At 59.5% G+C, this 27,783-nt stretch overlaps 1 protein-coding gene across 1 annotated transcript; it reads right to left on the reverse strand.

Annotated features, from left to right (window-relative positions):
• Positions 1-3,552: 3,552 nt before the first annotated feature.
• SYT7 (synaptotagmin 7) lies at positions 3,553-27,531 on the reverse strand. Its single transcript, XM_040639200.1, has 7 exons — positions 27,029-27,531; positions 17,935-18,070; positions 13,410-13,680; positions 10,282-10,451; positions 9,673-9,787; positions 8,935-9,134; positions 3,553-6,873 (listed from the first exon to the last, which is right to left on the reverse strand). Exons 1-7 carry the CDS (start codon positions 27,529-27,531, stop codon positions 6,769-6,771), a joined length of 1,500 nt encoding a protein of 499 aa, XP_040495134.1. The 3' UTR covers positions 3,553-6,768.
• Positions 27,532-27,783: the final 252 nt, after the last annotated feature.

The following is a 27,783-nucleotide window of genomic DNA, read 5'->3' on the forward strand; positions in this document are numbered from 1 at the left end:
TTCCTTTTTCTTGGTCTCTCCCTCTTTATCTCTTTTTTACTCAGTCATGGTATTACTTTCTCCCCTCATTGTTCAGGAAAAAAAGGAAAGATTTAAAGAGAACCTCATAAAGCCTCAAGCCTAGAGACCCATCTCCCATGAGAAGATGCTGCCAGGCCACTATCACCGTGGCAACAGGGCTGATGGCATGCAAGGCCCAAAGGTCAGGTCCGGCCCAGCAGCTCTGTTGGTCACTGGGCTGGGCCTGGGTTAGAGGGAGGCTTGGGATGGATCTGGGAGCCGTCGTCTTGCAAGTGAGAGAGAAGGCCTTGAATGGACAGAAGGAGCGGGTGGGTGGGGAAGATTGGAGGCTGCCTGCTGCTCCAGAAGGATGAGGGGTCTGGGGCTTGGCTGCCCCTGCTCCCCTGGTTGAAGCTCTGAAGTGGGCCTTTCTGGTGTCTGGGAACTTGGAGGAAGGAATTTGAAATCTCAAGACCACTCGAGGTAGGAACCACAGCCGACCAGAGACTGTCCTCTTGCTCCATGATTCAGACCAGGTCATACAGGAAACAGCCCTGGGGCCAGAATCAGAAGGCATGGGTTCCAGTCCTAGTTCTGCTATTGGCCAAGTGAGTTGGAGCACGTCGTGGTCCCCTGGGCCTTGGTTTCCCCATCTGCACACACGGTGTGGGGTTTATTTGGATGCGATGTTACAGCTCAGAATTCCATGCAACCCCCTGTTTCTCTACCTTCCTTCGTGCAAATCTTAGACGTAGGGGAAGTTGGGGTGTGGGAGGAGCCACGGTCACCCTGGAATAACCGATGGCCCCCATAGCCCAGATTTCCTTCCTCTCATTAGTGTGTTTCCCTGCACCTCTTCCCCTGCTGCACCTGCCTGAGAACTCGAGGTGAGGCGAATGCCCCATGTGTACCCCCGGGGCCGTGTCCAGGCATAGAGGGCCCCCTGCCTTTCTACACCGTCAAACATGGCACCCTTCTCCACGGCCACTCACCAGCCAAGCAGGGGCTGCCAAGGCTGAGTTTCTCTCCAGGGAGAGGAAGAACCTGTCGGAGCCCAGTTCTTGGCTTTGCTACTAGCTTCCTCCACCACCAGGAACCAGTTCCTCTTGGGAAATGAGACAGTTTGGTTAAAGTGGGTGCGGATTCTTGCCTTGAGAGCACTAGCAAGGGTCTGGGTCTCCATCTGGAAATGGAGAGACCAGGGTAGGAAGGGGGCCATTGCCAAGGGCAGCTGGGCATCACAGATCCCCTCAGTGCTGAAGAGAGCACGGTATTGGGAGTCCTAGCTCACCCCCCACCTAATTGCCTGTGACTTCTCCCTTGGCCTTGGGGGAGCAGGGGGGAGGGGAGAAGACTTTGGAGGGGCCTTTGTAACAGCGGCCATGTCTGCAGCGCCCTGGCTGGTGCGGGGCTGTCAGCGGTGGGTGAGCCTTGAGGGGAGCACACCAAGGAAGCTCTCCAAGAGCTGTATATGTGCCAAGGGGTCAGGGATCCGAGCCGGAGGCCAGGCAGTGGTGACCGTGATGACAAGTGAGCAAAGGGCATGGAGGGCTAAGGGTCAAGCCTCATCCCTGGGGCTCGGGCCCCTAACCCAGTGCTGAATCCACACCACAGGAGATCCCCTCTGTTCTAAGCAGATGGTCATGTCTCTGTGTGGAATGGGTGGGACCCTGCCCTCTCCCAGAGCCTCCCCGTAGCCAGACCTGGCCAGCAGAGCGGCAGAGATGCACGCGCGTGTGTGTGCGTGCACGCATGCACACGAGTGTGCCCTTTTTAAACGTTGTTACCGTCATCCCCTGCTTCCCACCCACCCTCTAGAGCTTGGGAGAGCAGAACACAGTGCTTGGGAACTGGGGGCCCTGCCCAGAAGCACCTCCCTGCCTCCAATGCCACCACACTGGCTTGCTCAGCCACCTGTCCCAAAGCTTCCTGAAGACACCCGGGCACTCTGGTTCTGAGGATGGACATTTATTAGCACACCTGGGCGTGCCACACAAAACATGTATTCCAGACAGGGGTCCCTGCCCAGGGGGGGCTTACAATCTAAACAAGACACAACGCACACACACATACACACATACACAGGACACAGACACAGGGAGCGGGGCATCTTCATGGGACACGGATGGTCAGGGGAGCCACGGGCTGGGGCGCACAGCATGTTCAAGCGTTGTCCTTCCGTTGTCTTTGTGGGGGAGGGAGAAGAGAGCAGGACGTGGCCCAGGATGGCCTTCAGGAAAGCAGTAGCGTCCGGGAGGGACTTGCGTGGGGAAGAGCACACCAGAGGACAGGGGTCCCGGGCGCGGGGAGAGACGGGCAAATCTCTTGGTGAAGGCAAGGATGTGGGGAGAGCCAACAAGGTGAAGGCGGGCTAACCAGGCAAAAAGTCCAGGAGGAGCCCCTGAGCTCCGCGCAAGGGTCTGCCGCGTCTGCCAGGCTGAGGGGTCCTGCTTTCGGGCCCAGCTTTCCAGAGAGATCTTGAACAGAAGTTCTGGCAAGGCATGCTCTGCAGGCTACTTACCTGACCTTAGGGGTCCCTCTAATCTCTGGGACAGAGATCAGAAGCCAAAAGAAGAAAATCAGCTTTTCTAATGGGACACTGAAGTCAGGTAGGCAGAAATTCAGGGGGCGGAAGGGGGCAGGGCAGGCAGCTTTAGGTGGCTTCTTGGTGTCGCGCAGGGAAGCAGTTGCCCACCCCTGGTGCTGGGGTACAGGGACGCGGTGGCCCCCTTCACTCAGGAGGGGGGCAAGGCCAGCGGGTGGACACACGCTAACAGAGGCGCTCTTGTTCCAGAGGCGGCACCTTCCTTCTGAAGTACCCTGAGAGCGGCCAGGCCTCGGCTTCCCCCGGGCTGTGTGTGTGGAGGGAAGGGAATGGGCTGGGATGGTTATTGCTCTTTTGTGAACTAAGGACACTGGTCCTGGGGAAGGAAGTCACTTGCCCGGGGACCACGGTGGCTGGAGAAGAAAGACACTAGGGCCCAGTTTCCTCAGACTGGGACTGGCCATGGCCTCTTTTGAGTTGGAAAGACTCTTGTAATCCTAAAGGACTAAATCGGAAAAGGGTGGAGAGAGGCCAAAGATCCAGCCAACAGACCTGGAGCTCTTTCCCGGTCCCCGAAAGGACCAGGAAGAAGACGCTGGTCCGAAACCATGACGGGCCAGCCAGCATTCAGGGGGTGGTAGGCAAGGTGGAAGATCCCGCTTTGGATTGTCTGACCCGCCTTGGAGGGTGGTGACGGTCCCCTGGGAACCGAAGGAGGTAATGCTGGGCTGGCTGAGCTAGAGGGTCTCAAGGAGACTCCACTCCCGACGAGCCTCGCTTCAGCGGGAAGTATGGCTGCTCTCCTGCTTTCTGGGCAGCTGGTGGGTTCATAGTTTAGATCTGAGGAGGGGCTGGAAGCTCAGGGAGAGCCTCATCACCAGTGAAGCCAAATCCCAAAGGTGACAAGGGGAGACTCAAACCCAGGCTCCCCAACCCCCTCGCCCTGCTGCCTCTTCCCCTGGGAGGTGAGGTAGGGCTGGGACCCACGGAGGAAACAGCCGAGGCCCTACTTTGTCACGATCCTTTATTTATCAGAACGGGCCCTGCCACAGAAAGCAGAGCCCATTCCCACAAAAATATGATTTTGCAAAGAGGAAATCTTGCTGGCTTAGAGGGTGCGTGTAGTGGAAAAATTTTGGATGGTTCTTTTTTCCTTTTTTTTTTCCTTCAGTTTTTCTTCACTTCTCTTTGCTGCAATTTTTTTTCTTGTGATAGTGGGTTTCTGTCTGTCTGTCTCCCTCTCTCTCTTTTTTTTTTTTATTAAATAAAACACTTGCACTCAAGGACTCCAATACAATACAAACAGTGGCCACCAACCCCACCCCTGGGGCCCCAGCTGGGCTGGGGGCTCTGGGGGCCCCCTCGGCTTTTTTTTGTGTGGCTGTTTTCCTTGTCCCTTCCCTGGCGTCTGGCGCCAGGGGGCAGGTGCGGGGTCCTGTGGCAGGTGGGATTTGTACAGCGGTTACGTAGGGAGAGGGTCACAAGAGACGATACCTGAACAAGATAACAACTAAGTCTAGGGTGCCCACAAAGACGGCAGATGACGCTCATGAAGGGACCTGGGACACAGTAGAGAAGAGATAGATGGGCCCAGGCCGGCCTCGGCTATCCTGGAGACTCTACAGGGGGAGGGGCAGGCGGGCCTTGCTTTCAGGCTACAGTAATAATACTTTGCTCCCGGGTAGCACCCTCACAGTCCTTCTGCCTCAGCCCCAGGTCAGGCGACGGTGGCCTCACAACCTCCCCGATGAGGTAGGTGAAGTATTATTACCATCATTTTACAGATGGGGAAACTGAGGCCCCGGGAGTGTGGGTGATCTGCCCAAGGTCCTGGGATGGTGGTGGGGCTTCTGTGCCCTCCCCCCCATCCTCACGTTCCCCCATTCCCTGTTTGTTCTCCTCTAGCCCTAGCTCACCCCTGCCCTCACCGCATGCCACGTGCCTCCTCCTGTGCCAGCCCACTGGACCCTTGGCTCACCACTTGCCAACCCTCCCCGGCCTCCCTGCTGCGTATTTGGGGATTGGGAAAACCCAGGCAGGGTTCACTAGTATGCCTGGGTGGGTCAGATTGGGAACAGACTCCGCCCCAAGATGCTCTCTGCATACGATTGGCTAAGAGCCCCGTGGGTGGGGCCCGGGGAAAAAACGACACAGTTGCCCCGCCCACTCATTGCAGGTTGGTTTGATCCCGGAAGGCTCCGCAACAGGAAGGGGACACGGGGGCGGGGCTGGCACCACGTGGAGGAGGGGTACAGGATCTGAGGGAGGGTTGGAGGAGGACAGATCCCTCGCCTTTCAAGGCTTCCCACAAAACCCTCTGATCACTTCCTTCGGAGTTGCTGCCCTCCCGTCCCACCACCGGGGGCTGGTCCCCAGCCCGCCCAACAAGGACCCTGAAGTTGGGGCAGGCCCCCAATTTTAAGCAAAGCTACAATACAGAAAAACTGGGATTTACAAGAAATGTGGGTGACTATTTGCTTTACAAGAGCACTCCTCAACGTACAAACTGATTCGCCTACTCAGTATGATATTCCTCCAGATCCTGGGGGAGGGGATGGGGGCAGGGGTGTGAGATCCAATGTAATAAATTTTGATACGGGCAGCTCAAGGGGCAGCCTACTGAAGGAAAATGGCTCCCCAATTCCCATGCTTTTGCCATGCTCTGTAAGTGGGGACCCTACCCAGAGTCCCCCTTTGGGGTCAGGTCCCTCTCGGGGTAGAACTGTGGTCCCAGGACGCCACCACAGGCGTGGTGTCCGGGCGCCACCTGGCGGCCTGTGCTGGGAATGTCAGGCCCAGGCTGGCGGACCCCTGGACTTGAGATTGTCCGCAGCTGTCTTGTATCAGGACCCTCGCGGGGCTGAGCAGGCTTAAGCGGGAATCATCCCGGAATCTGCTGTCTCCAAGGGGAGGCCAGTTCTAGTCTCTGCAGCAGCTGAGGCAGAGAAGCCACAGCTGCTTTGTGGGGCAATCTCAGAGCTTTCAGGATCTGAACTTTTCCCTGCTTCCTCTGCCTGGACTGAAAGGGGCAGAAAGGGCTGCTCTGAGGGACTGGGAGCGGTGGGGAAAGAAGGCTGGGCCGGAGACTCCGACCTTGAATGGAAGGGAAGGTCTACGAGCTTGGGGATAGAGGGGTAACAGAGGTCTGCACAGACAGGGAAGGAACCTGGGAAGCATGGAGAATATTGCCAGCTTGGCTGGGATCTGAGATCTGGGAAGGCTGCAGGTGTCTGGGTGATGGGAAGAGAGCTAGTGGGAGCTTGCGACCCTGGAGAAGGAAGGGAGGGGAGTCTGGTGGAATGTGATACACGCAGTAGGTGCCTAAAAGGTGTGAAATGATGTTCCAGAGATGAAGTCGCTCGGCAAGGAGCTCCTGGAGAACTCTGAGCAGAGCAGGGCCAGGGGTGGGGGCGGCAGGAGGTAGCCCAGTTCTCAGCCTGGCTCTCGTGTCTGCTCTTTTCTCCCCCACCCCACATTTTCCCTCTCACCCCTCATCTGCCTCTCCTTGCCCACCCCCGGCTCTGTGCCTTGACCTCTCTCGGCCTCCTGCCCTACCTCACTTTATGAAAGCCTGCCCTCTCTGCACGGCCGGCCCCAGAGGGACAGGGTGAGAGTGCCCCCACCCCCATACACACACGCACGCACGCACGCACACACGGTGGACGTGACGCCAAGTACACGGGCTGCAGCTCCAGGACCCTGGAGCGGGCTATATACTATCCTTGGCATTCAGGGCCCAGCCGGCACCTGAAACTGCTCCCGGATGGGCCTCTCCTGGCTGGGCCGGGGCCAAACGCCTCGGCCTTCCCTCTCCTGGGCCCACATTGGGAGCTGGGGAGAGGGCGGCTTCTCTCCACTCCAGGCACTGCCTTAAAGAAAACGGGGGACCGTGCCCACCTGGCGGGTCTCTGGAGGGATCTGCCCGTCTGCCTGTCCGGCCTTCACGCTCTCCCCTACTTCTTTAGTATCAGCAAGTCAGGAAGGAAAGGGGCAAAGCAGGAAAATGGCTCCCAGAGCCCCTCCCCCAGAGCTGGACCGGTGGAGGATGAGGCTGGTACTTCCTAGAAACGGGGCCCAACTGACTCCTGGGACCCCTCCCTGGCCAAGCCCTCAGGGTCCTCCCCTCACCTATGGCGGGGGGCCAGGCCGGGCATTGTGCATAAAGTGGTGAGGGCATGATGGGGACCCGGGCCCTCAGCCCCCTGGGCCTCCCATGGCTGCCCTTAGGCCTTCAGCTGGTGCCACTGGGCCACCGGCTGCCGGGGACGGGCAATCATGTCCTTCCAGTGCTTCACCTCCCCGGGCCCGCTCTTCCAGGACAGGTAGATCTGAGGAGAGAGGGAAGAGCACCGCATCAGTGACACTCTCGGAGGCCTCATCCCCTGCCCCCACCAGGGGGTGACGCTCCGTCTCCTCAGTGGCGCCCTAAGGTCATGATCCTGGGGACCAAGGGGCCTCCACCTACAGTGACAGCCTACCCTCAGAGGCTCCCCCTCCTTCCTCCCCGCCAGCCTGACCTATTTTCCTCTCCGTGCCTCCCTCTGGGAGCCTGGGCATGCCTGGCCCTTCCCAATCAGACTCCTGACCTGTTTTGCGGTGGGGGTGGAGGCCGTTGGTCCCCTGCCCTTCCCTGCCCTGTTGGCCGCTGTCCACCTCTTCTCACTTTTGATAGCTCCTACCTCCTCGCCACTTACTGCACACCAAGCACGGAGGTCAGGGCTTCATACCCACGGGTCACCAAATCCTTACCCATGGGCAGGTATGCTATCCCCATTTTACAGACGGAGATACAAAGGTGCAGAGGGCGAAGAGACTCACCCAGAGTCATGGAATTTATAAGTGGCACAGGGGAATGTACATCTAGGCCTTTCCGGCTCTGTACTACCAGCCCGACCCTGCTGGCTTCTGCTTTAGCGGCTTCGCGGCCCCGTGGAGCTGTGTGCTTGGACCCCAGCCGTGTGACTGGAGGCTGGTTAGACGCCTCGGGCTCCCTAAGCGACCCAGGCCGAAGTGAAAACCAATCCTCCTTCACCTTGGCTCAGTCAGCAGAAGGTAGGAAGGTTTCAGCAGGAGCTATAATTGTTTCTCAAGAACGCCCAACTCCAAAAGGCTAAGCTTCCAAGGCGCTTCGAATTAGATACGGTTACTTGGCCTGAGCTCGTCAAGGAGGGGGCTCAGGAGGCCGCAGGCCTGCTCGGAACACAGGGTCCTGCTAGGATCTGGGTGACGCTGCCCTGCGGAACAGTGCCACTGGTGACCACAGGTTGGCTGGCGATGTCCCCGGGGCCTTGCTTTGAGGTCAGCTGCTTCCCTTAGGGGCCCAGGTCACTCCTCATTTACCGCATACAGGCCTGTGCCCTCGGTGACGCATATTCTTTCCTCCCGTGCTCCTGGCATCTGCCCTTCCCCTCCACCTGCCCTCATCACTGGCTTCCTGCACTGCTCCTGGTCAAAGCTCTGCGCTCCGATGGACAAACATGCCCTTCGTAGGAAAGCTTCAAAAATAACGTTTATTATAATGGCGGCTAACACATACACTGTAAGCACTGTGCTAAGCATCTCGCCCATGTTGTCTTATTTCATCTCAGCACACTGTGAGGTTAGGACTGTCTTACTTCCATTGTGGAAATGAAATGGGGCTCAGATAGGTCATGGCTGTCAAGAGTGGGGCTGGGCCCAGGCCATCCGATTCCCAAGCCCAAACTCTCAAAACAAAACCATAAACGAACACAGGGATAGACATTTCAAAGTAGAGAAACTGAAGGGTTTATGTCACAGAATCACATCCTGGAAAAACTCAAGGCCAGGCATGGATTTTTTTGGTGAGTCTATGATGAGAAGAGGTTACTTTCTACAAGGAGAACATCCACAGATCTCAGGCAGTTCTCACACTACCCTGTGAAGGGCTGTAGGGTTGGTACTATTAGCTCCATTTTACCAACGGGGACACTGGAGGTCAGAGAGACGAGTGACTTGCCCGAGGTCACACAGCTACTTAGCAGCACAGGAGGTGGGAACTGAAGCCGGGTCTTTGGAGTATGACTGTGGCTCCCGACTCTGCTCCACAGAGCTCATCCTCTGAAGATGGGACCTGGGTGACATTGCTCTGAGGTCCTTACCCTGCCTGAGGGTCCTGTCCAGAACACTCCCTTTTGGGGACCCAAGCCACATCTTCCTCCCACTTTCTCTTTTCCCTGCCCTTCCAGTGGTCTGTCCTGAGCTGACCAACCCACAGTAGGACACTTAGGGAAGATTTTGTCCTATCGCCTCATGTTTAGCTGAAATGGAAGCCCAGAGAGGGGAGGGGACTGGCCCAGCCCTGAGCTCACCCACTACCCCTGCTGCTGCTTGAGAGGACAGGCGTGTCTCCCCACCCACCAGGCCCCTACCTTGCCAATAACGTCGTTGCGGCTAAGCTTGTCCTTGTCCATGACAGTGATGATGATGGTGGTCTCCCTCAGCTTCTCCGTGGGGATATCAAAGGCAAAAGACTCGTTGAAGATGGGGTTCAGGTTCCTCTTCATCGTCACTGTCTTCTTCTTCTCTACCCGCTTGTCCTTGTACATCAGCCACACCTTCACGTAGGGGTCTGGGGGATGGGTAGAAGAAGGGTCAGTGCGGGGGCTCCCCAGGATCCCCTTCCCGCTGCAGGAGTGGCAGCTGGGGCGGGAGGGGCTGTATGCTTTCCCCAGAGGGTGAGGAAAGCCCCAAACAATGAGAGGGATCCGGGGGACCAGTGGATGGATGAACTGGAAGGGACCTTGGCCATCACCTAGTGCCCGATTATGAACACAAATAAGGAAACTGAGACCCACAGAGGCCAGGTCTTGCCCGAGGTCACGGACAAGAAGTGTCCGAGCTGGTGCTGGAGCCCAGGTCTCCCACCACAGTGCTCCCCTTCTCCCTGATTCTGGTCAGGACAGAGTCCAAGATGAATCAGACCCTGAGGGTGCTCCAAAGGGGGGGGCCACCTAGGGCTCTAGGGTAGCAGAGTTGAAACCAGAGGTGGGGTGAGAGGGTCAGGGGCGAGTGCTGCAGCTCAAACCCTGCTCTCCACACCCAGCGTGACCGTCGTGTTCCCAGAACCTCCCCGGTCCATCCACCCTCGTGTCGAGAAGCCCCAGCACCTGATGTGCCCCCGATGTCCATGGCTTTGAGGTTCCGGGCTTTGATGATGTTCACGATGATGGAGTTGGCCGAGGGGTTGTAGCAGAGAGACAAGAGCAGCTCCCCTCGGCTCCCCTGGGAAGGAAAGGTTGGGAGTGAGCCTGGGCTGTGGGGAGAGGTGTCCCCCCCACTTGCCTCGGCTCCCCTGGGAGGGAGAACAGGAGCGGTGTGGGGACTAAGGGAGAAGGGACAGTTAAGAGAGCTCTCTGGCTGGCCCCACTGCTTCAGGGCCCTCCCTGCCCCGGCCTGGTGCTCATCCACCCCCATCTGTCACCTCTGTCGCACCAGGTGTCCCCTCACCTGGCAGTTCTGTGCACCCCCCCCCCCCCCCCGTGGGTCCCCTGCTCTCCAAACAGATGCCAGGTCCTTTACCACAGCTCAGGCAGCTCCCCCCAGGGGCCAAGCACCGGTGCGAGACCAAGGGTGGGCACTCTGCTCCCCTAAGTGCACATCTGCCCTTTCCCCACCACCCTCCTGACGTTCCCAAGCTTGCAGGGGGACTAGGACCAGATCTGCCGGCCCTGACCTGCCAGCACCCCCGAGCCAGGGACCCACAAGTGGGGCCTTACACTCCCATCGCTGCATGGCTTCAGATCCTTCCAGAAGGTCTGCATCTGGGTCAGGTCCACCTTGTTGAGAGGGATGGACACCTCCCCAATGGGGTCATTGCGGCTGAAGCGGTCGTAGTCCAGGACCTGGAGGTAGAGGGTCCTCTGCACCACCTTCTCGTAGGGGAAGCCTGGCGGACAGACAGCAGGGGTGAGGAGCCAGGCAGAGGGGCTTCTCGTAGGGGAAGCCTGGCGGACAGACATCACGGGAGAGGAGCGGGACAGAGGGGAAGCACGGGGCAGGCTGGGTCTGGCCACCAGAAAGCCAGCCCCAGGAGGCCTCGGGTGGAGGGGAGGGGCAAAGACACAGAACTGGGGTGGACGCGTGTCCCCAGACACCACGCTTCCCCCTGCAGTGATCAGCCTGTCCTCCCTGTTCTTCAACGGATCCTGAAAGCTGTTCCCTCCTCCATGGCCGCCTCCCTCATTCCAGCCGCTGGCCTGGTGCATTCTACCTAGACCGTCACCAGAGTTTCCAAACCACCCCCCTGCTTGCACGCCTTCTCCGACCGTCCATTGTCAACACAGCAGAGTGATCCCTTAAAAATAGAAACTGCATCACGACACTCTCCTGCTTAAAGCCTTTCAGTGGCTCCCAGTGCACTTAGAGTAAAAGCCGCGTGCCCTGCCTTGGCTTCGAGTCCTTCAGTACAATCTGGCCCGCTGTCCTTTCCTGACCCCCTCTGCGAGCGCTCTCCACTCAGTGATGGGTTCCAGCCACACCAGCTTCCTTCCCTGCGTTTCAGCACCCGGTGTCTCCTGCCCAGTGGCACCTCCGTCCCCTGCCTTGGCCGAAACAGGTCTCAGCTTTCCTCCCTGACATCCCCAGTGGGGTCAGATCCCCTGTTCTAGATTCCAGCACTTTCTTTTCACATCATGCATGTAACAGAGACGCATCTGTTTCCTTGAGCCTGACTCCCACCAGCCTGGGATTTCCAGCAAGGCATTTCTGTCCTCATGCACTGGATCCCAGCATCCAACACTGTTTCTGGCACGTAGTAGGCACTCGATAAATACTTGTTTAAGTGAATCAATACTTGAAAGGATGAATAAATGGTAGGCAAATGGCCTGATGGAGCAGCAAGAGTGTGCTGGGGCTGGTGGAGGTGAGGGGGAGCCAGGGGAGGGAGCCCGAGGAAGGGCTGAAGCCAGAGTCATTGGGCCTGGGGAGGCTTGGTCGGGGGGGGGCAGCCTGGGAGGTGCAGGGGGTGCAGGTCAGCCTGGAGGCCTGAGGTGGTGAGATCCTGAACCACGGTGTGATCACGAAAGAGAGAGGACACCCAACGCCTTAGCCTGGCTGGTGGAGAAGATGCGGGGAGAGGAAGAGCTCTGGAGGGTTCTAGCACTTTCAGCCAGACTCTAGAAGCACAACTGCTTCTGACAGGAGCAGGTGTGTTGGAAGAGTAAGTCCTGTGGTCCCCAAACCCCCAGCCCCTGAATTCCTTCAGGGCTTCCTCCTCCCACCCAAGGGGGCTACATCTTGCTCATCTCGGAGTCCCCCCCAGGGACCCGCCCAGGTGACCTTTGCCATCGATTCAGGTGAAATGGTTCTGGAAACGTTGGAGGCTCCAAGAGGTCCCTACCCCAGAGTCAGCTCTCTTCAACAGCAGAGAAGGGAGTCTCTTATTTGGCAAACGCCTATTCATCCGTCGGAACCCATCCTGAATGGCCCCTATGCTGGGGAATATTTCCCAGCACCATCAAGGGGCGCGGATAGTGGGTTCCCACAGCATCTGCCATGCAGAGTATGGCTTGGTTATCTACACACCTATGTCCTCCATTCGATCAGGAATGCCTTGAGGGCCAAATGGTGCCTTGGTCTTTTCTGCACCCCCAGTACCCAGGACAGTGCCTAGCCCATCGTTGGTGCTGGATAAATGTCTGCAGAAGAGACCAGGGGTTTGAAGGTCTGCCCATAAATCTCGCCCCACCAGCTGGCCTCAGAGCCCTCCAGAGAGCCTCGCCTCGCCCTGATTGCCCCAACTCTAAACTGGCCGCCACACTGAACTGGGAAGGAGAAGGGTCCTCCCCTCCCCACGCACAAGCACGCACTAGCTCACCCTCCACGATTCATCTGAGGTGAGCTGGCTGTCACCTTGCAGAAGGGGTGGGGTGTCAAATGACTGGGACACCAGGTGGGGAAGATTCCCTGGGGTGCACACTGAAAATTCTGGAGCACCGAGGCAGCTGGCGGTTGGAGTCGTAGGAATTTATTCTCACTGGCTGAAACGTGTGAGGAAAGGATAATGGCTTCTCTAAGTGGAGTCCAGGCACCAAAAAGGCTTGGGACAGAAATGGCTCCCTGAACACAGCCAGCTTCCTGGTTACCTTGGCTCCTCAGAGATAAGAGATAAAGATGGCCTTCAGAGGGGTTCTGCAGGAAAGAAGAAGGGCACCTGCCTCCGTGGCCTCTAGGAACCGGGGGCATGGTTCAGAGCTGCTGTTCCCATGTGTCTGGATGTGGGGGAGGCGGTGTGGGGGGAACAGACCGAGCGTATTGAACAAACTGATATAAAGGGTTTTCTGGGTATTTTAAGTGCTTTCACAATTTACTGATTTAGTTGTCCTTGCTATTACTCTCTTTGTTTTACAGATGAAGAAACCACGGCCTAGAGAAGTTCAGGAACTTGCCCTGGTCACACAGCCGGAAAGGGGCGGAGCTGGGTTTCGAACCGACAGCCTGGGCCATACCACTGCACTAGTCCCGGCGCTCCGCCTCCGGGTTCTGCGCACGCCTCCCTCCCCGCCTGCCTGCCTGCCCTCCTCAGGGGGAGTCCTGCCTCTGAGCTGAAGCCCCAGGGGCCACCTCGCTTGGCTCCTTGGCCTCTGGCTCTGGTCCCGCTCCAGTAGGCCCTGTCACCTGATCCCAGCCAGACAGAAAATGCTTCAGGTTAGCTGGGCGCAGACACGGCCTGTGCGGGTGAGTGCCAGCAGCCACGCATGTGTGTGTGTGTGTGTGCGCGCGCGCGCGCCTGTGTGTGTGTGTGTGTGTGTGTGTTGGCGCCTGTACCCACGTGTGCCCCTGGGCAGGGGCGGGGGGGGGCGGAGACGGGACTCTGGGGGCGAGGCGGGGGCAGCACCGGCCTCACCTTCGAAGAGGAAGGTCTCGTTCCAGTGCGGGTTCAGGTTCTTCCGCTTCACCTTGGTCTCCAGCTTGTGCTTCTTGTCTGGCAGCAGGTAGATCTTGACGAAGGGGTCGCTGGTGCCGCTGAAGTCCTTGGCTGGCAGCTCCTGGGCCTTCATGATCTTCACGGTGAGCGTGGACTCCTGGAAGTTGTAGCCCACGCTGAACTGGATCCGGCCCAGGTTCTCCCGGCTGCAGCCCTCGTGGGCCTCGTCCTCCTCGGAGCCTGGGGAGAGCTGGGGGTGGGGGAGAGGCCGGCAGGGTTGGGGCGGGTTCTGGGGGGCCCCCACCACAGCCCAGCACACTTAGGAAGCCTCCCTGGGCCTGAAGCCAAGTCCAGCCGCTGAGAGCACGCTCTCCCTCTGGTCACCGCATGGGGCTGGTTGTGGCCCGTCTCACTCACACTCACATCTGGGCGAGCATCGTCAGGTCCCACAGGAGGGGCAGATACAGGACAGCTCCTGTCCCCCCAAACCCACAGCAGTGTGCACCCTACTCCCCAGTCTCTCCTGGAAGCCCTGGGTCTGCCCACTGACCATGCCCCAAGCTCCACCCCACACTGCTTTGCCCCCGCCTGGCTGCATCGGTGTACCCAGGTCCTGAGCTCCCCCTCCTGCTTTCCTGCCTTCCGCAGCCCAGCGGGGCTCACTGTGAAATCGTAACAGCCCCGGCTCCAGAACAGATGAGGGAGATTGTTCGCATCTCCAAAGAGTTTACCAGGATATTTCTTTGGCAAGTGACTCTCTGGGGTTCCGAGGAGGATGTGATTTACGAAATGAGAGAGGCGAGTTTTCAGCAGCAACATCTAATTTGTGTAAGGCATAAATTCACGCGGGGATGCTAAAAATACAGGTTCCCAGGCCCAGTCCCCAGAGAGCCTGATTGGAGAGGGCCTGGCAACAGAATTGTTCAGAAAGCGCCTGAGCTCACTCTGCAGCGCACCGGGCCTGGGCTGAGGACTGCCGGGAGGAAGGGCCCCCGCCTGCATTCAGCCCCCACCTCCCAGCGGCAAGCCCTGGGAACCTGTATGTTCCCGCATAGGACATACACGTGGAGGGTGGTGTGGGTGTCCCCTTCCCAAGCTGATGCTGAAAAACTCAGGGGAGTTAATTTGGGGGAGGGTCTTCCAGCCAAATCTCAGCTGTGGCCGCTCATGGGAATACCTGGGAATTTTCCCGGCTGCCTGGGCCCCACCCCAGACCCAGGGGTCCAAGTGGCCCAGGCAGCGTCCCTCTCTCGGAAAGCTCCTCGGGGGACTGGATGAGAGCCCGAGTAGGGACTCGTGGTACCACATTTAGGACGACACTGCTGGCCCAGTTTCTCTCCCCACTTCCCCTGCAGGAGGCTTCCCTGTGACCCCTCCTTCCTCCTAGGAAGCGGCCCCGGGCTCTGAAATACTACATAATACAGATAAGAAGAATATATATAGGGTGCACCTACCATGGCGGAAGACTCTTACATCACCTTCTGACTGAATCCTGACAACAGCTGGGCGAGGCAGTTATCACCACTCCCTAGCTGAGGAGACTGGCTCAGAGAGGTTAAGTCACACAGCCAAGATTGCACAGCATTATGGACCCTCTCTGACTTGAAAGCCCACTCTTTCTACCAAAGCAGGCTCACATCCCTGGGCAATTTTGAGACAGCCCCCCAAGCCAGCAAGAACTCACCTGCCCCAGGTGAGAAGATTCAAATCACACTAAGAACAGTAACGACCAGGCCTGGTCTCGCCCTGCGCCCTGTGCTTTGCACTCTTTGGCTCTCTCCGACGTCTGGATGAGGCAGGCACTACCATGTACCAGTTGGGTTGGGAGCGCAGAGACGTGATTACCTTGCCTCAAGTCACACATCAGGGAACAGTGAGTTGAAACTCGAGGCCAGATCAGTGCCCAGCCGTCATGGGTGTCCTTTGGGCTCCCCTCACCCTGACACTCAGCTCCAGCATCTGGGGCTTCATCAGCCACACCCTGGTCCTGCCTGGAGCTGGAACGGGGCGCTGAGCTGGCTCCCCTGCTCTTCCTCACAGTGGAAGAGGGTGCCTCCGGCTCCTACCCCTTGGCCGGATCCAGGCAACCCTGCAAGTCCCCTCCAGGCCTACTGAGAATGTGGCTTCCACCCCGGGAAGCTTTCCCCTGTGCTCCTGCCCGCTGCTGGTTCCAAGCTCACTCCTGTGCATCTTAGATTCTGCATCTGCGGAACGGGACCGTAAGACCCATCTTGCAAGGTTCCTGGGATGATGTAAATGGGCTCCCGCCCCTCTGCGGCCTGGCCCTGCCACTGCTGGCCATGGGACCGGGAGCCTGGGGCATGCATGAGTAGGCAATGCCAGCGAAGACCACTTGCCCCTCCTGTTCCTTCTGTAGTCTGGATGGATTCCCTGGTGACTGGAGCCCCGCGGACCCCAGCCCCGTCTGAGGGCCCTCTGGTCACTTGGCTCTTGGTTCCCAAAACGGGTGGTCTGGGCGATGAGAGGCCCAAGCTGGGCCTGGCTCTGGGCCTGTTACCAGCTTTCGCAAACCACAGTCCCAAGCCCTAATTAAGCAGCCGGGGCAGCTTGAGGAGTTGTTTCCATGGCAACCAGACTGGCCACCCCTATCAGGGCCCCAGGGGAGGTGCTGCCGGGAGCCCCTGCTCGGGTAGAATCAAGTATCAAAAAGCATGCCAGGGCTGGGGTGACTCAGATGGGGGTGTGGCCTCCTCTCTGACCCCTTTCCCTCAGTCCCTTCCTCTGGCCAGCTGCGGGTGCCTGACCCCTGAACCCCAGCTTCTGACAGTCTGGGGCCTGCTTGTCTTCCTCATCACCATTAATGACAATGACCTAGCTTTGGCCTGGGGCAGGGCAATTAGACCTTGCCTGCCCACCTCCACTGAGAGTGGGCCCTGGGGCCTACACTTCCTTCCTCTGCCTGAGGCTGTCAGTTCCTCCCTGGGGGCAGCAAGCGGCCCGCCAGCTGGCTGGGAATGGACTATTCCTTCTTGGAACCTAGCTACCCGGAAGCTATAACCAATGAAGAGGCTGGGCAGGGAGGCAGGACAGGCTGTGGCATGGTCCGTCCAGAGGACAGTATGGCTGGGCCCACCTATATGGGTGGGGAAGATGGACAAGAGGGCAGTGGAGGGACAGGCGCACAGGGGCCTACGGTGGGGGGGAGGGGTAGAGGCCCAGGGGAGACCAGCTCCAGAACAGGGAAAATCTGATGCCCTAATTTGGATCCAAGAGAAATGCAGATCCTAGGGCCCAACTCAGGCCTGCTGACTGGGAATCTGCATTTTTAAAAAAAGTTTTATGCATCTAAGTCATCTCTATACTCAACACGGGGCTCGAACTCATGACCTAAAGATCAGGAGTTGTGGGCCCTTCCAACTGAAACCAGCCAGACACCCCATGGGAATCCGCATCTTAAGGAGATGCTCTGGTATAGAAAGGGGCAGTGAGGGTGGATGGCTGAGCTGGCTGGGACCCTAACCGGCAGAAGGGGGGCGGGGGGGGTGCTCTGGGGCCCCAGGGAGCGTGGCAGCTGCCGTGCCAGGGCCTGGGCAAGGGAACTCTGACCTGAACGATGTCATGACTGGCAAGGTCTTGAGAGCCCACAGGCCTGCTTCCCTGGCTCTATAAGAGAGACTGGGGAGGGGACCCAGGTCCAGGGAGCAGAAAGGACTTGTCCCCAGTCACATCCGGTAGGAACACAGCAGACACCAGGTTCCCAACCTCATACCCTAAGCCTCCTTGGGACTTGTGAGCTGTTAAAGCTCCGACTGTGGCCTGCAAACCTCCAGCTGCCCCATCACGGGGTCCTCGCCCTGGGCCCCTCCCCCCTTCCTCCCCCAGCTCAGGTGAGGTACATGGCTGTGCCACTGGGAGGGGGGGGGACATGGAGTCTCAACCCCTCTCTTGGTGGAAACACCCAAGAGCCACAGGGCTGGGAGCCCCGTGGAGTAGGGTGTGCCCTGAAGACCCTCAGCCCCGTTGTTCCTGCCAGGAATCAGGACCCCGGCCCGGGGCGGGGGGGGTTCCTACTCTCCTTTTATCTTTGGGTCTCAGCTGACCCCCAGCAATGGGGGGTTAGGGGAGGTCCCTGAGAGGGGGACATGAGACTTGCTCCACTGGGAGCTCCACCTCAGACCTCCCCTCAGTGGGACGCCACTCCAGGAGTGGGGACGTATTCTGCCCCAAGCCTTTCCTCCTACAATCCTAAAAACACCTCCCATGAGTAGGGTTGCTTGGAACCCCCCTCAACCCAGAAAGAGACTGGAGGAAGACGGGCATTCTTAGTCTCACTTGACAAATGAGGAAACTGAGGCACAGAGAGCCTGTTCTGGGGGAAAAGCTGAGAAAAGAACCCAAGCCTTGCTCCCTCAGTCACTGTGCTTGTTGCCCTTCCCGAGTGGACAACTCCCACGCTGTCACCAATTGTCACACATGTCCCCTCCCTACCCCCGGCCTCCCAGTCCAGCTCCTGCCTGGGGCCCCGGCGTCCTGCGCTTCTCACCATGAGCATCTCACTGGTGAGGGAGTTGACGAGGTCCGAGACGGAGGAGCGCGGCTCGGTCCGGCGGTCAGACTCATCATGGGGTGTCTGGCCCGGCACTGGGGCTGTGTTCACTGCCTTCCCTCCTGCAGGCAACCTGGAGGTGGGGGGGAATCCGAATGAGCACGGATCGGGAGGTGGGCTGGGCTGGGCACCTTGGCCGGGGTGGCGGCAGCCCCTTCTCTGAGACCCAAGCAGCCACCGCCTCCTGCAGGCCAGCTGGAGCTCCGCTCTTGTCCACGGGGAGGACTGGTTTTCCCCTAAAGCGGAGCTCAGGGCCCATCCCCCTCACCTTAGCACGATCCAGCTAGGCTGCCCCTGTGCGTGGGGTTTTGGTGGGTATTCCCTCTCCTCCTGTTGCCCAGAAAATACCCCACCATCCAGTCACTGCCTGCATGGTGGGCTCTGAGCGTGCCCCCATCCCAAGGCCCCAGCACCCCTGCTTGCTCCAACCTGGCAGGGGAGGCTCCCCAGGTGACATGTCCCGGTCACCCCTCTGCGTCATTACCCTCTGCAAACACGCCCGGTGTGCTATCTCCCAGAGGCCCCACCTGTGTTTGTTCAGCCTGAGAATACAGGTGCCCTTCAGCCCCGAGACTGACCAGGTGAGGTCAGGACCACTGTCCACACAGCTCTGGCCAGTAGAACTTTCTATGATGACAGCAGTGTGCTATGTCTGTGCTGTCCACATGTGGCTACTAAGCATTTGAAGTGGCCAGTGCGACTGAAGACAGAATATTTCGTTTTGTTCGACTAAAACTAATTTAGATTTAAACAGCCACCTGTGGGATAGGACGAGTCTACACTGCCCTTGCTCCCCAGTCCCCACCCACCTCCCGCTCTGAGGACTGCGTGTGGCATAAGGCTCTCACCCAGGGTCAGAGAGAGACGGGGCACCACCGAGGAGCCCCGGATCTGACCATTCCATGCCAGGCCCTGTGTGCACCCCGACTCCATGCTGCTCCCGAGAAGCTGGGCTCTCTGGCCCAGCAGCTGGGTGATGAGCCCAGGCTCCGTCCAGCTGGGGTTCAGGAAGGGGGCACTAAAAGCCTGCCCAGGGACCAGCCTGGAACATCTCATGAGGAGGAAAGGTGGGGCAGGCAGCGAGGAAAAGACAGGAAGACTGGCAGCATGGGGCTTGGGACAGGCTACAAGAGAAGAGCTCTGAGAGTTCAGAGCCACAGACTTGGAGACACACACGGGCTAGACACACACCCTTGGTACGGACCAGCCGCCAGCACACAGGTGGCCACACGACAGGCAGACAGACATGCACAGAATCTGCCAGGCCCTGGAGGGGAGATACCAGGACCCAACAACAACGTGTATACGTGTGCGTGCACACATGTGTATACACACACACACACACACACACACGAGTGCACACAAGCCCGACGGACACCCAGGGGGGACCAGGTAGACAATGGCACAGCAACAAGGCAGGTCGACCAGAGCAGTGAAATGACACACACACAGCGATGATCCCAAGAGGAGACATCCAGGGAGACCCAGGCATGCCGCGGTGTGCATGTGAACCAGACCGACTGAAACAGACAAAAGCAAGCAGCCGTGTTGGGGTGAGACACCCTGAGAATCAGACGCACACGCACCTGCCGTGAGGGCCCAGCCCTGCCTAGACAGCCCAGAACACCCCGCCCTGCCCGGGGCCACCCCGGGGTCCCTCACAGAGGTGTGGCCACAACAATGCACACATGCGTGCGCACACACAGGGACACACGCTCGTGGACACGTGCTTACGCAGACAGGCACAGGGAGGAAGAGGACACTGAAATAGCTGGAGAGGTAAAGTCAGGTTAAAAATAGAGTGGGACAGGAGGAGCGCGCCAGATCGACTGCTGAAGGCATGAGAAAGTTGGAGTTATTTTGACCACACCACAGCATCAGTGCAGCTGCAAAGCAGCCTGGGAAGATGGTCAGCGCCACTGAAGCCACCGGAGGTCACAGGACAGAGAGAGACAGAGAGACAAGTGCACAGAGAGGCAGAGGGAGAGGCGGAGGGGCCCCGTCACTGGCCCAGGGACATCCCTGTGAGGAGCAGATGGGAGGAAGGAGAGGGGGAGAGAGAGAGAGGCCAAGAGAGGTTAGTTGGAGACTAGTGAAGAAGGCTGCAGGGTGGACAAGGGGACGAGCAAGGCGGCCGAGAGGAGAGGCAGAGAGGAGGCAGGGACACACACCAGGACGGAGGAAACATGGTGGTTTTGGGGCGAGGAGAGCGATGGGGGTGGCCAGGTCCCCGCCATTCCCCGTGCCCCACTCGGGTGGGGGTGGGGCCACGGTGGACACCATTCGGATCCCAAGGAGCGATGGAAGGGATGGCAGGGAGCATGACATGGGAATGGAGGCAGGGCAGGATGGGTGAAGGCAGCGGGGCATGGGGGTCAGGGGGGTCTTGGCCTCCTTCCTTCCTCCCTCCTGGGTCCAACAGCATTCCGTTCTTGGGGCCCATAGTACTGAGGCTCAGGGACTGGGAGATCCTGGATGGGGGGCTTCCAGGCCACCAAGGATCCTGGGAGAGAGGTAGTGATGGACCTTCCCATCTCCATGTCACTTGCTAGATGCACCCCTACCTTGTTTGGGAATTGGAATGGCTGCTCCTCCTCCCGGGGCCCTCCTGTCACCCAGGGACCTGCCGCTGACAGATCTCAGGGGCTGAAAGTCCTCCCCAAGGACAGCCAAGGGGTCAGCTGGATGGGAGGGGGTGGGGATCGGGGCAGAAGCGCAGACTCTGGGTCTGGAGGCAGAAACGGAAGAGAAAGGGACAGCTGACCCAAGCCCACCATCCCAAGGTCCAAAGAGCCAGGAACCCAGAGGAATGGAGCCCTAAGGTGCCCGGGAGCCTGGTGGGGTGGTGCAAGTGCCGATGCCAAGCTTGGGACTGGGGAGAGGGCCGGGAAGGAAGCCCTCAGTGCAGGACAACCTCGCAGTGCCCAGTCACCTGGGAAACACCCCAGAGCCATGAGATGGATGGGGTGGGTGTGACCAGGTGGGAATGGCATGTGTCCACCTGGAGAGTCAGGCAGGGTGGGGGCGAGGGCCCACGGCCTCCACCTCCACACCCACCTTTCCCAGGAAGGCAGGACAGCTGATGTAATGGTCGGAAGGGATGGGCGTGTTAGAATACGGGCGGGAGACCTACATGGCAGAGGTAAAAATAGGCTGTGGGTGGAAATGGAGCCAGCTAATGAACACATGGGTGATGTGAAATCTCGTTTCCAGCCTGCGTCTGCTCCCGCACACTTCACACCTTTCCCCCGGCAAGGAGCTCGGGTTCTCAGCAGGTTTCCAGAGGCCTCCAGCCCCCTCCTGCTGCCTCTTCCCCCCCCATGGCCCCTGGCCCCCTCCCCACGGCACTTGGGTCTGCCTGGGGGCCCAGTCCGGGACTTCTGGGGCACCAGGTGGGCTGGAGGTGGCAGGCTCTGTTCCTCCCACCCCCCAGGACACGGGCTCAGGGTCTGACACCATCTGTGCCAGAGAGAACCGGTCCTGCTCTTCCCGCCCTCTCTCTGGGGGTTTCTGCCTGTGTCCACCATAGACATGCAACTGTGAACTTGGAATAGGAAGAAAGTGCGAGAAACCGCTGGAGGGACAGGCAGTCAGCTGTCTAACTCTTGGCCTACCCTTCCATAACCCACAGGCCCCCGGTGGCGGCCCGGGACAGCCCCTTCCTGCCTTAAGGGCCTCAGGGAATGTCAGGATCCCTGCCCCGTTCACAGGCTCTGACAGGCACCTGGCCTGAGGGTCTATGCCCTCATGAGAAGCTTAGCATGCCCAAGCTGGAAGGGGTCACCCTCTCCAATCCTTCATTCGACAGACAAGGAAGCAGAGACTCAGAGAGGGGCAGTGACTCGCCCATGTCTACAGAGCGGGTCTCTGGCATGACCAGAGAGAGAAGGCCAGCATCCTGGCCATCAGCCCACATGCTCTCTGGTAGGCCTTGGGTCTGACGAGAAGCAGACCTGACTGAGGTGAGGAGCCCTCCCTCTGTGACTACAGGTAGGTGGCTGGCCCAGCCCAAGGCCAGGTGACAGGAGGCAGCCACACCAAGGGCAGGATCACCCCACATTTGCGACGCTGCCCAAGCCCCCTGCCCTCCAATCTTTTCCCGTCTCTTTCCCCACGAGTGCTCCATACCCTCCCTGAGACGGGAGGCACCAGGAGGTGCTTCCCTGAGTTCCTGATGGCCAAGACTATGGCTAAATGCCCAGCCCTCTGCTCGGCCTCTGCAAACAGAGGCCTGCTCTCGGCCCCTCCCCCTAGTCCCTCCTCCTGGTACCTCAGGTTCAGGGCTGCCTCTCGGTTCTTTCTGGTCACCAGGCCTGTCCCGTGCCCCACACCCTCCCCACCAGGGGCTCCTCTTCAATCAGCCAAGCAGCTCAGCCACACCTGCGCAGCACCCCTTCGGTGAGGGGGTGCTACCGTCACCCCAGCAGGACCTCCAGGCAAGAGGGAGGTTGAGGTGGCAGGGATGAGGGAGAACAGGCTGATGGGCCTTCCCTACATCCCCCCCGCCCACCAACCACCAGAGAAACTGGGATTTCAGGGTCAGGGGTGGGGCAGAGATGAAAGATGAGGGGCAGCAAGGGGTGGGGGGAGCCAAGCAGGGAGATGGGGCAGAAAGGCTGGCTTGCTCCGGGCGAGGGCAAGCATGCCTGGGGAGCAGGCTTGATCCAGAATGGTCCCAGGACGGCCACACTGGCCTCGGACCCAAGGGACACCCCGGGGTGGCGTGTGTGAGGGCACCAGCTGGGGAGGAGGCAGTCCTCCCGCTCCAGGATCGCTGAGGGCACCGCCGCCTCATCCAGCAGCCGGGCCAGGGCTGGTGGAGGCTGGCAGCCTCTCCACGCCTCCGTCTCTGCCGCTGCCGCCGCAGGCCCTCGCCTGTGCTCGTACCTCTTGTCCCCCTGAGCGTTCTGGTTCTGCTGGGTTCCTGGGTTTTGCAGGTCAGGGATATTGGCAAAGTCATCCTGTTCCGAAAGCCCTAAGACCAAGGATAGCACCACCATCCTGCCTTCCCTGCCAGAGGTGGGCAGCCCACCGGCCGGGAGGAAACGAGGAGGCCCCACGGGCAGGGGCGGGGAGGGGAAAGAGAGAGACAGAGACAGAGACAAAGAGAGAGAAGAAAAAAGCGTAAGAAACTGGCCCTGCAGGAGAGAAACCACACACTTTAGCACTGTCAACAGTTGTAGAGCAGAGTCGAGTGGAGGCGGGGAGGGAGGGAAGGAGGGAAGGTGTTCTCGGCCTGAGACCCAGCCTGCCTCGGGGCCAGGGACAAGGTGCTCTGGAGAGATTTGGGGAAGGGGCTGGCCAGAGGCCCACTGAACTGGCATGTGCCCGGGACTCTGCCGAGGAAAACTCTGCCGAGGAAGGCTTGGGGGGAAGGCTGTGGGTTGGTGCAGAGGCCCTGGGGTACACAGACTTCCGAGGTGAACTCATCTCCAGCTGAACAAAGGCCAGAGGCTACTCGCTCTGGCCATGTAGGCCCCTGGGAGAAGAGGGAGGGGCTCCATCGCCATCTTGCTTTGGAACTGTGCAGGCAGGTTTGGGCTCCCAGGTGGGAGGCTCTTAGAAAGTTTGGAAATCCGGTGGGCACTGCACCCTGTGCTTAAGGAAGCTCCTCGTAAAGACATCTCTGGGTCAGGGGCAGCCAGATGTCCTTGACACCAGGAGGGGTCCCTGAACACACAGCCCATCAGAGGAGAAAGGAAGTCCCTTCTGGCTTATGGTGTGCTGGCCATCACGGGCCTTCTCTTGAGTCCCCCTTCCTGGAGATCCAGGGAAGAACCACCAAGGCTTTTGGGTGCAGTTCAGGGGCCTTTCCTTGGAGCAGTCCAGAAGTCACCAAAAAGCAAAGGTGAAGAGAGAGAAAGCGCAGGAGCCTGGCAAGATCTGGAGGAATCCTGGCAGGACTGGAGGGAGCCTGTTTCCGCAGTGAGGAAGATCTGGAAGAGGCTGGAGTCACCCTGCTTTGGGGGAGGCTCGGTCCAGGTGGACAAGGAGCTGGCATGTGGGCAGCAGTGAGGGACCAGAGGTCAAGGTGTGACGTTTTTCATAGGTGGCATTCTCAAAGAACCCCTGAACAACTGCAGGGTCACCCTGCGTTTTCCGAGGACAAAAAGTGACCTGCTGCCCCTCAAAATCATCAGAGTTCATGGGCATTTTCTGGGTATTTGTGGAGCTCATCCAACACTGGGTCTCTCATGGAACAAAGGAAGAGGGGGATTTCAGATGGGGCAGGCAGGAAACATGTCTCAGGAAGGGCCAAGGGAAGGATGGTAAGCCTGATGGAATGTTCCCTAGAGGGGGATCCTCCTTTGGGAAGTCTGCCCTTCAACCATTGTCCAGGAGGGCAAGGTTTAGACAGGAAGAGGTGGCTCTGGTTATTTCCTAGAGAGGTTGTCAGAAAGGGAAGTCAAGCAGGTGAGATGTGGCACCTGAGGCAGGGGGCGGGGCGCAGGGAAAATGGGAGACAGCAATGGGGCCCCAGGGCAGGGAGGAAGGTAAGTGGTTGAACTGCCTGCCTTCTATGTCATGCATCTTTGTCCTGGGCACATTACTCCAGGCTGACACTCATTCTGGCATCTAACTTTTGGGTAACAACTCCCCCTTCCCTCAGGACAAATCCTCGTTTTCTTTGTTCTCTGCCCACCGGTACTGTTTCAGAGTTGGTAAAATTCCATTTGGCTGCTTGGGAGCTTGGTTGAGCTGGGGGAAGGAGAACCCAACGAAAACATGTTTTTCCCTGGTTAATGCATTTTTCAGATACTCCTTTTGCTCTTCTTAAAAACAAAACGGCTCCTCTGCATAAATTCCCAATTTGTCATTCTCTCCAGCAACACAGGCTGCAAGGGTGAGAAGGAGGGGCAAGAGGAGAGTCTGGGAGAAGCTGGTGGTATTGGGGGGAGGGGTGTCACACCCATGAAGCAGGAGGAACGCCATCCTCCCCGCAAGAGGGGGTGGGGTCCTAGGAGGCCTGGCTAGCCCTCCCGCCCTGGCTCTCTCCATGGACCAGCAGGATTTGGGGCAAGAGAAGGGCCTCAGAAGCACACCAGCTAAACTGTAAGGCGGGGGTCAGAGGTGGGCAAAGTACAGCTGGTGGCCTGTCTTTCTACAGCCCACAAGCTAAGAATGGCTTGTGCGTGTTGAAAGCATTGCTTTAAAAAAATGTCATTGAGACCACGTGTCCCACAAAGCCTAAAATATTTATAATCTGGCCCTTTACAGAAAAAAAATTTGCCGACCCCTGCTGTGAAGAACGACAAGTGGAAGAGGTGGGGGGCTGGGTGATCTCTAGCGGTGGCCAGCGGGCGAGGGGCCCGTAAAGCCGTGGTGGGCGCAGCAGTGTGGACCCAGGATGCTGGCACAGGAGCGCAGCTCCTCAAATCCCAGTTAAGCCAGGGTGCAGTGGGCAGGGAAGACAGGGAAGAGTCAGTACACAGAGGCTTTCCTGCAGCCTGCTCCCTTCTTCACAGGGCCTGGGGACGGCCCCTGCCCCAGTCTGATGGCTGCTAGAACAGGAAGCAGGGTGACAGTTGTGCAAAGAGCAGCCTGAAGGCAGGAGGGGCAGAGGGGTGCAGGGGCCCCCGGCTCCCCATTCTGTTCAAGCCACAGAAGAACCAATTCCCTCGACTCTCCTAATCCACACCAGTGTCACTGTATCCGTCCCCAAACAAACCGCCACCTGGAAGCCAGGAGGCTCTGCTGGGCATCTTGTCTCATGTGGGCACCAGCTGGATTCCCAAGGGTCCTTGGGTGGGGGTGAGCCCCGGCAGATGTGATGCCCAGATGTGCCAAGTAGAGACATGGGCAGCATGGGCTGCCATGCCAGGGCCATGGGCCACTTGCACGGATGTGGGAAGCTGGCGTGGCAAGCTTCTGTTGAGGGGCCTCTGCCAGGGGCAGCGCTCCTGTCTGCCCCGGAAGCCTGGGCTGGGGTCTCAGCTGGAGAGGTAGGAAGCTTGGAGGGACCTGCTTGCCTTCAGGATCCCCACATCTTGACAATGAGCTGGGCCTTGATCTTAGCCTTCCCCTTCCTCCTCCCTTTCTCCTCTCCCAGGCTTAGTGCTGGTCTCTTGCTCCGTGAAAAGTGCTCCCAGGGAAGACCTGGGCGATGGGAATAATCCCCAGAGCCTGGAAGGAAGGTCACGTTAGGCCGGAGGAGGTGCGTGATATCAGGGACAAAAGCCTAGGTCTGCCCTGGGCTCCGAGAGTCAGTGCAGATGCCCAGAGTGATGCCAGAGAGAGGGGGTGCCCTTGGTGAGGCCCCTACCTGGTAGAGGGCGGCGGGGGCGGGGCAGCATGTGACTGGGGGAATGAGGAATGGCTACAGCTCGATACCCATGGTGTGTGGTTACTTCTCAGACCTGTACACTTGAAAGAAACCTCTGATTTAGAAAGAACATTTTCTAAAGCTTTGGGGGGAACATCTGACGTTTGTCCTCAGGGGATGGGTCATTCTGGGAGCTGGAGGACAGGTGGCTGTAGAAGGTCAGAGAGGCAGAGGACAGGGCTGACGGCGGGAACAGGGGAAGTGAGAGGGAGGGAGGAAGTGCGGGGCAGGAAGGTGAGCAGAGTCGGGTTACAGGGAAGAGGTGATCTGGAGAGTTGGAAGCAGGGCCCGGAGCCCAGGTTTGGGAGGAGGGGAGGAGGCCGGCAGGGAAGCCAGGAGCAGCCTGGGACTGGTGGAAAGAGGAGGAAGAGGAGGGGGACCTGGCGGCCGCAGGGCATTGTCCAGTGTCACCACTGATTTTTTAGTGGTGGGGGAGGGACCTTCTCCAAACCCTGGGAGGCACCAAAGACAAAGGCGGGGAGCCGGGGTCCTCTGAGGGGTGGCTCAGATAAGAATCCTTGGGGGGGGGGCTTCAGGCACAAGCCTCGAGCCACAGGGGGCTGGGGAGGGGTCGGCCGAGTCTGCTGGGCGCCCTGCCGTAGAGATGGAGGGCCAGGAGCCGTGCAGGGCCAGCCGCTCCCCAGGAGATGAGGGGAGAGAGGCTGGGGCGGGAGGGGGGGGGCCGGCCCGCTCGAGGGGGGGACTTACAGGAAGGATTTCATGTCCAAGCCTCGGTTTCGAATCTGCCCCACCACGTGGTCCCAGCTGCCCGGGTTGGAGCGGCTGCGGCCGCCGGCCGGCCGGTACTTGGAGCCGGCCGAGGCGCCCTGCCGAGCCTGGCCCCGGCCATAGGCCCGGGGGTTGGGGCCCGGCGCCGAGGCCGCGTGGGCCTGCAGCTGGCCCAGGCTCTGGCTGGTGGTGGGCTGGCTGGGCGGCCGGCCCCGCTGGTGCTGGCTCAGCGGCTGCTGCAGGCTCTGCTGCCGCATCAGGGTGCGGGGTCGCTGGCATTTCGGCTCTCCCGCGGAGCTGGGGATAGACTCAAGGGTAGTGGCCGTGGACAGGGTGGAGTCCTCGAAACTTGGGGCGGGTGGAGGAGAGGAGAGAAAGGAGAAGCAGGTGAAGGGATCACAGTGGAGGAGAAAGAAGCCGAGGGGCAGGACTAGGAGAGCCCAGGGCAGGGCGTGCTCTGCCGGACCTCGCCGGGCCTCCATCCCCGTTGTCGCCGCTGCGCTGGAGCTGCCACCACCTCACCCAGGAGGCCGCCAGACCCCGCGCCCACCCAGAGCCCGCCCCCCCCTGCCCCCGGCCGGCCCTGCGCAGCCCACCCGCTGGCCTTGGCTCGCCTGGTGCCCGAACGCCTCCTGTCTGAGTGGCCGCGGGAGCTGGGGAGGCTGTGTGGTGAAGGCGTCCCCGGGGCCCTGGGCCTGGTGCTGGAACGGCAGGGGGTGGAGGGAGCTGCTGCC

The sequence above is a fragment of the Ursus maritimus genome, unplaced genomic scaffold, assembly GCF_017311325.1.
Source record: "Ursus maritimus isolate PB19 unplaced genomic scaffold, ASM1731132v1 scaffold_23, whole genome shotgun sequence".
In the NCBI taxonomy this organism is placed as follows: Eukaryota; Metazoa; Chordata; class Mammalia; order Carnivora; family Ursidae; genus Ursus; species Ursus maritimus.

Bases quoted from the DNA above. Each gene is read 5' to 3' on its own strand.
- SYT7 (XM_040639200.1), bottom strand. From the start codon at position 27,531: ATGGAGGCCCGGCGAGGTCCGGCAGAGCACGCCCTGCCCTGGGCTCTC. The intron at 9,788-10,281 runs GTAAGGCCCCAC...TTTCCTTCCCAG, and splicing joins AGCCATGCAGCGATGGGAGT to GGGAGCCGAGGGGAGCTGCT. The intron at 6,874-8,934 runs GTAGGGGCCTGG...CTCTCTCCTCAG, and splicing joins GCAACGACGTTATTGGCAAG to ATCTACCTGTCCTGGAAGAG.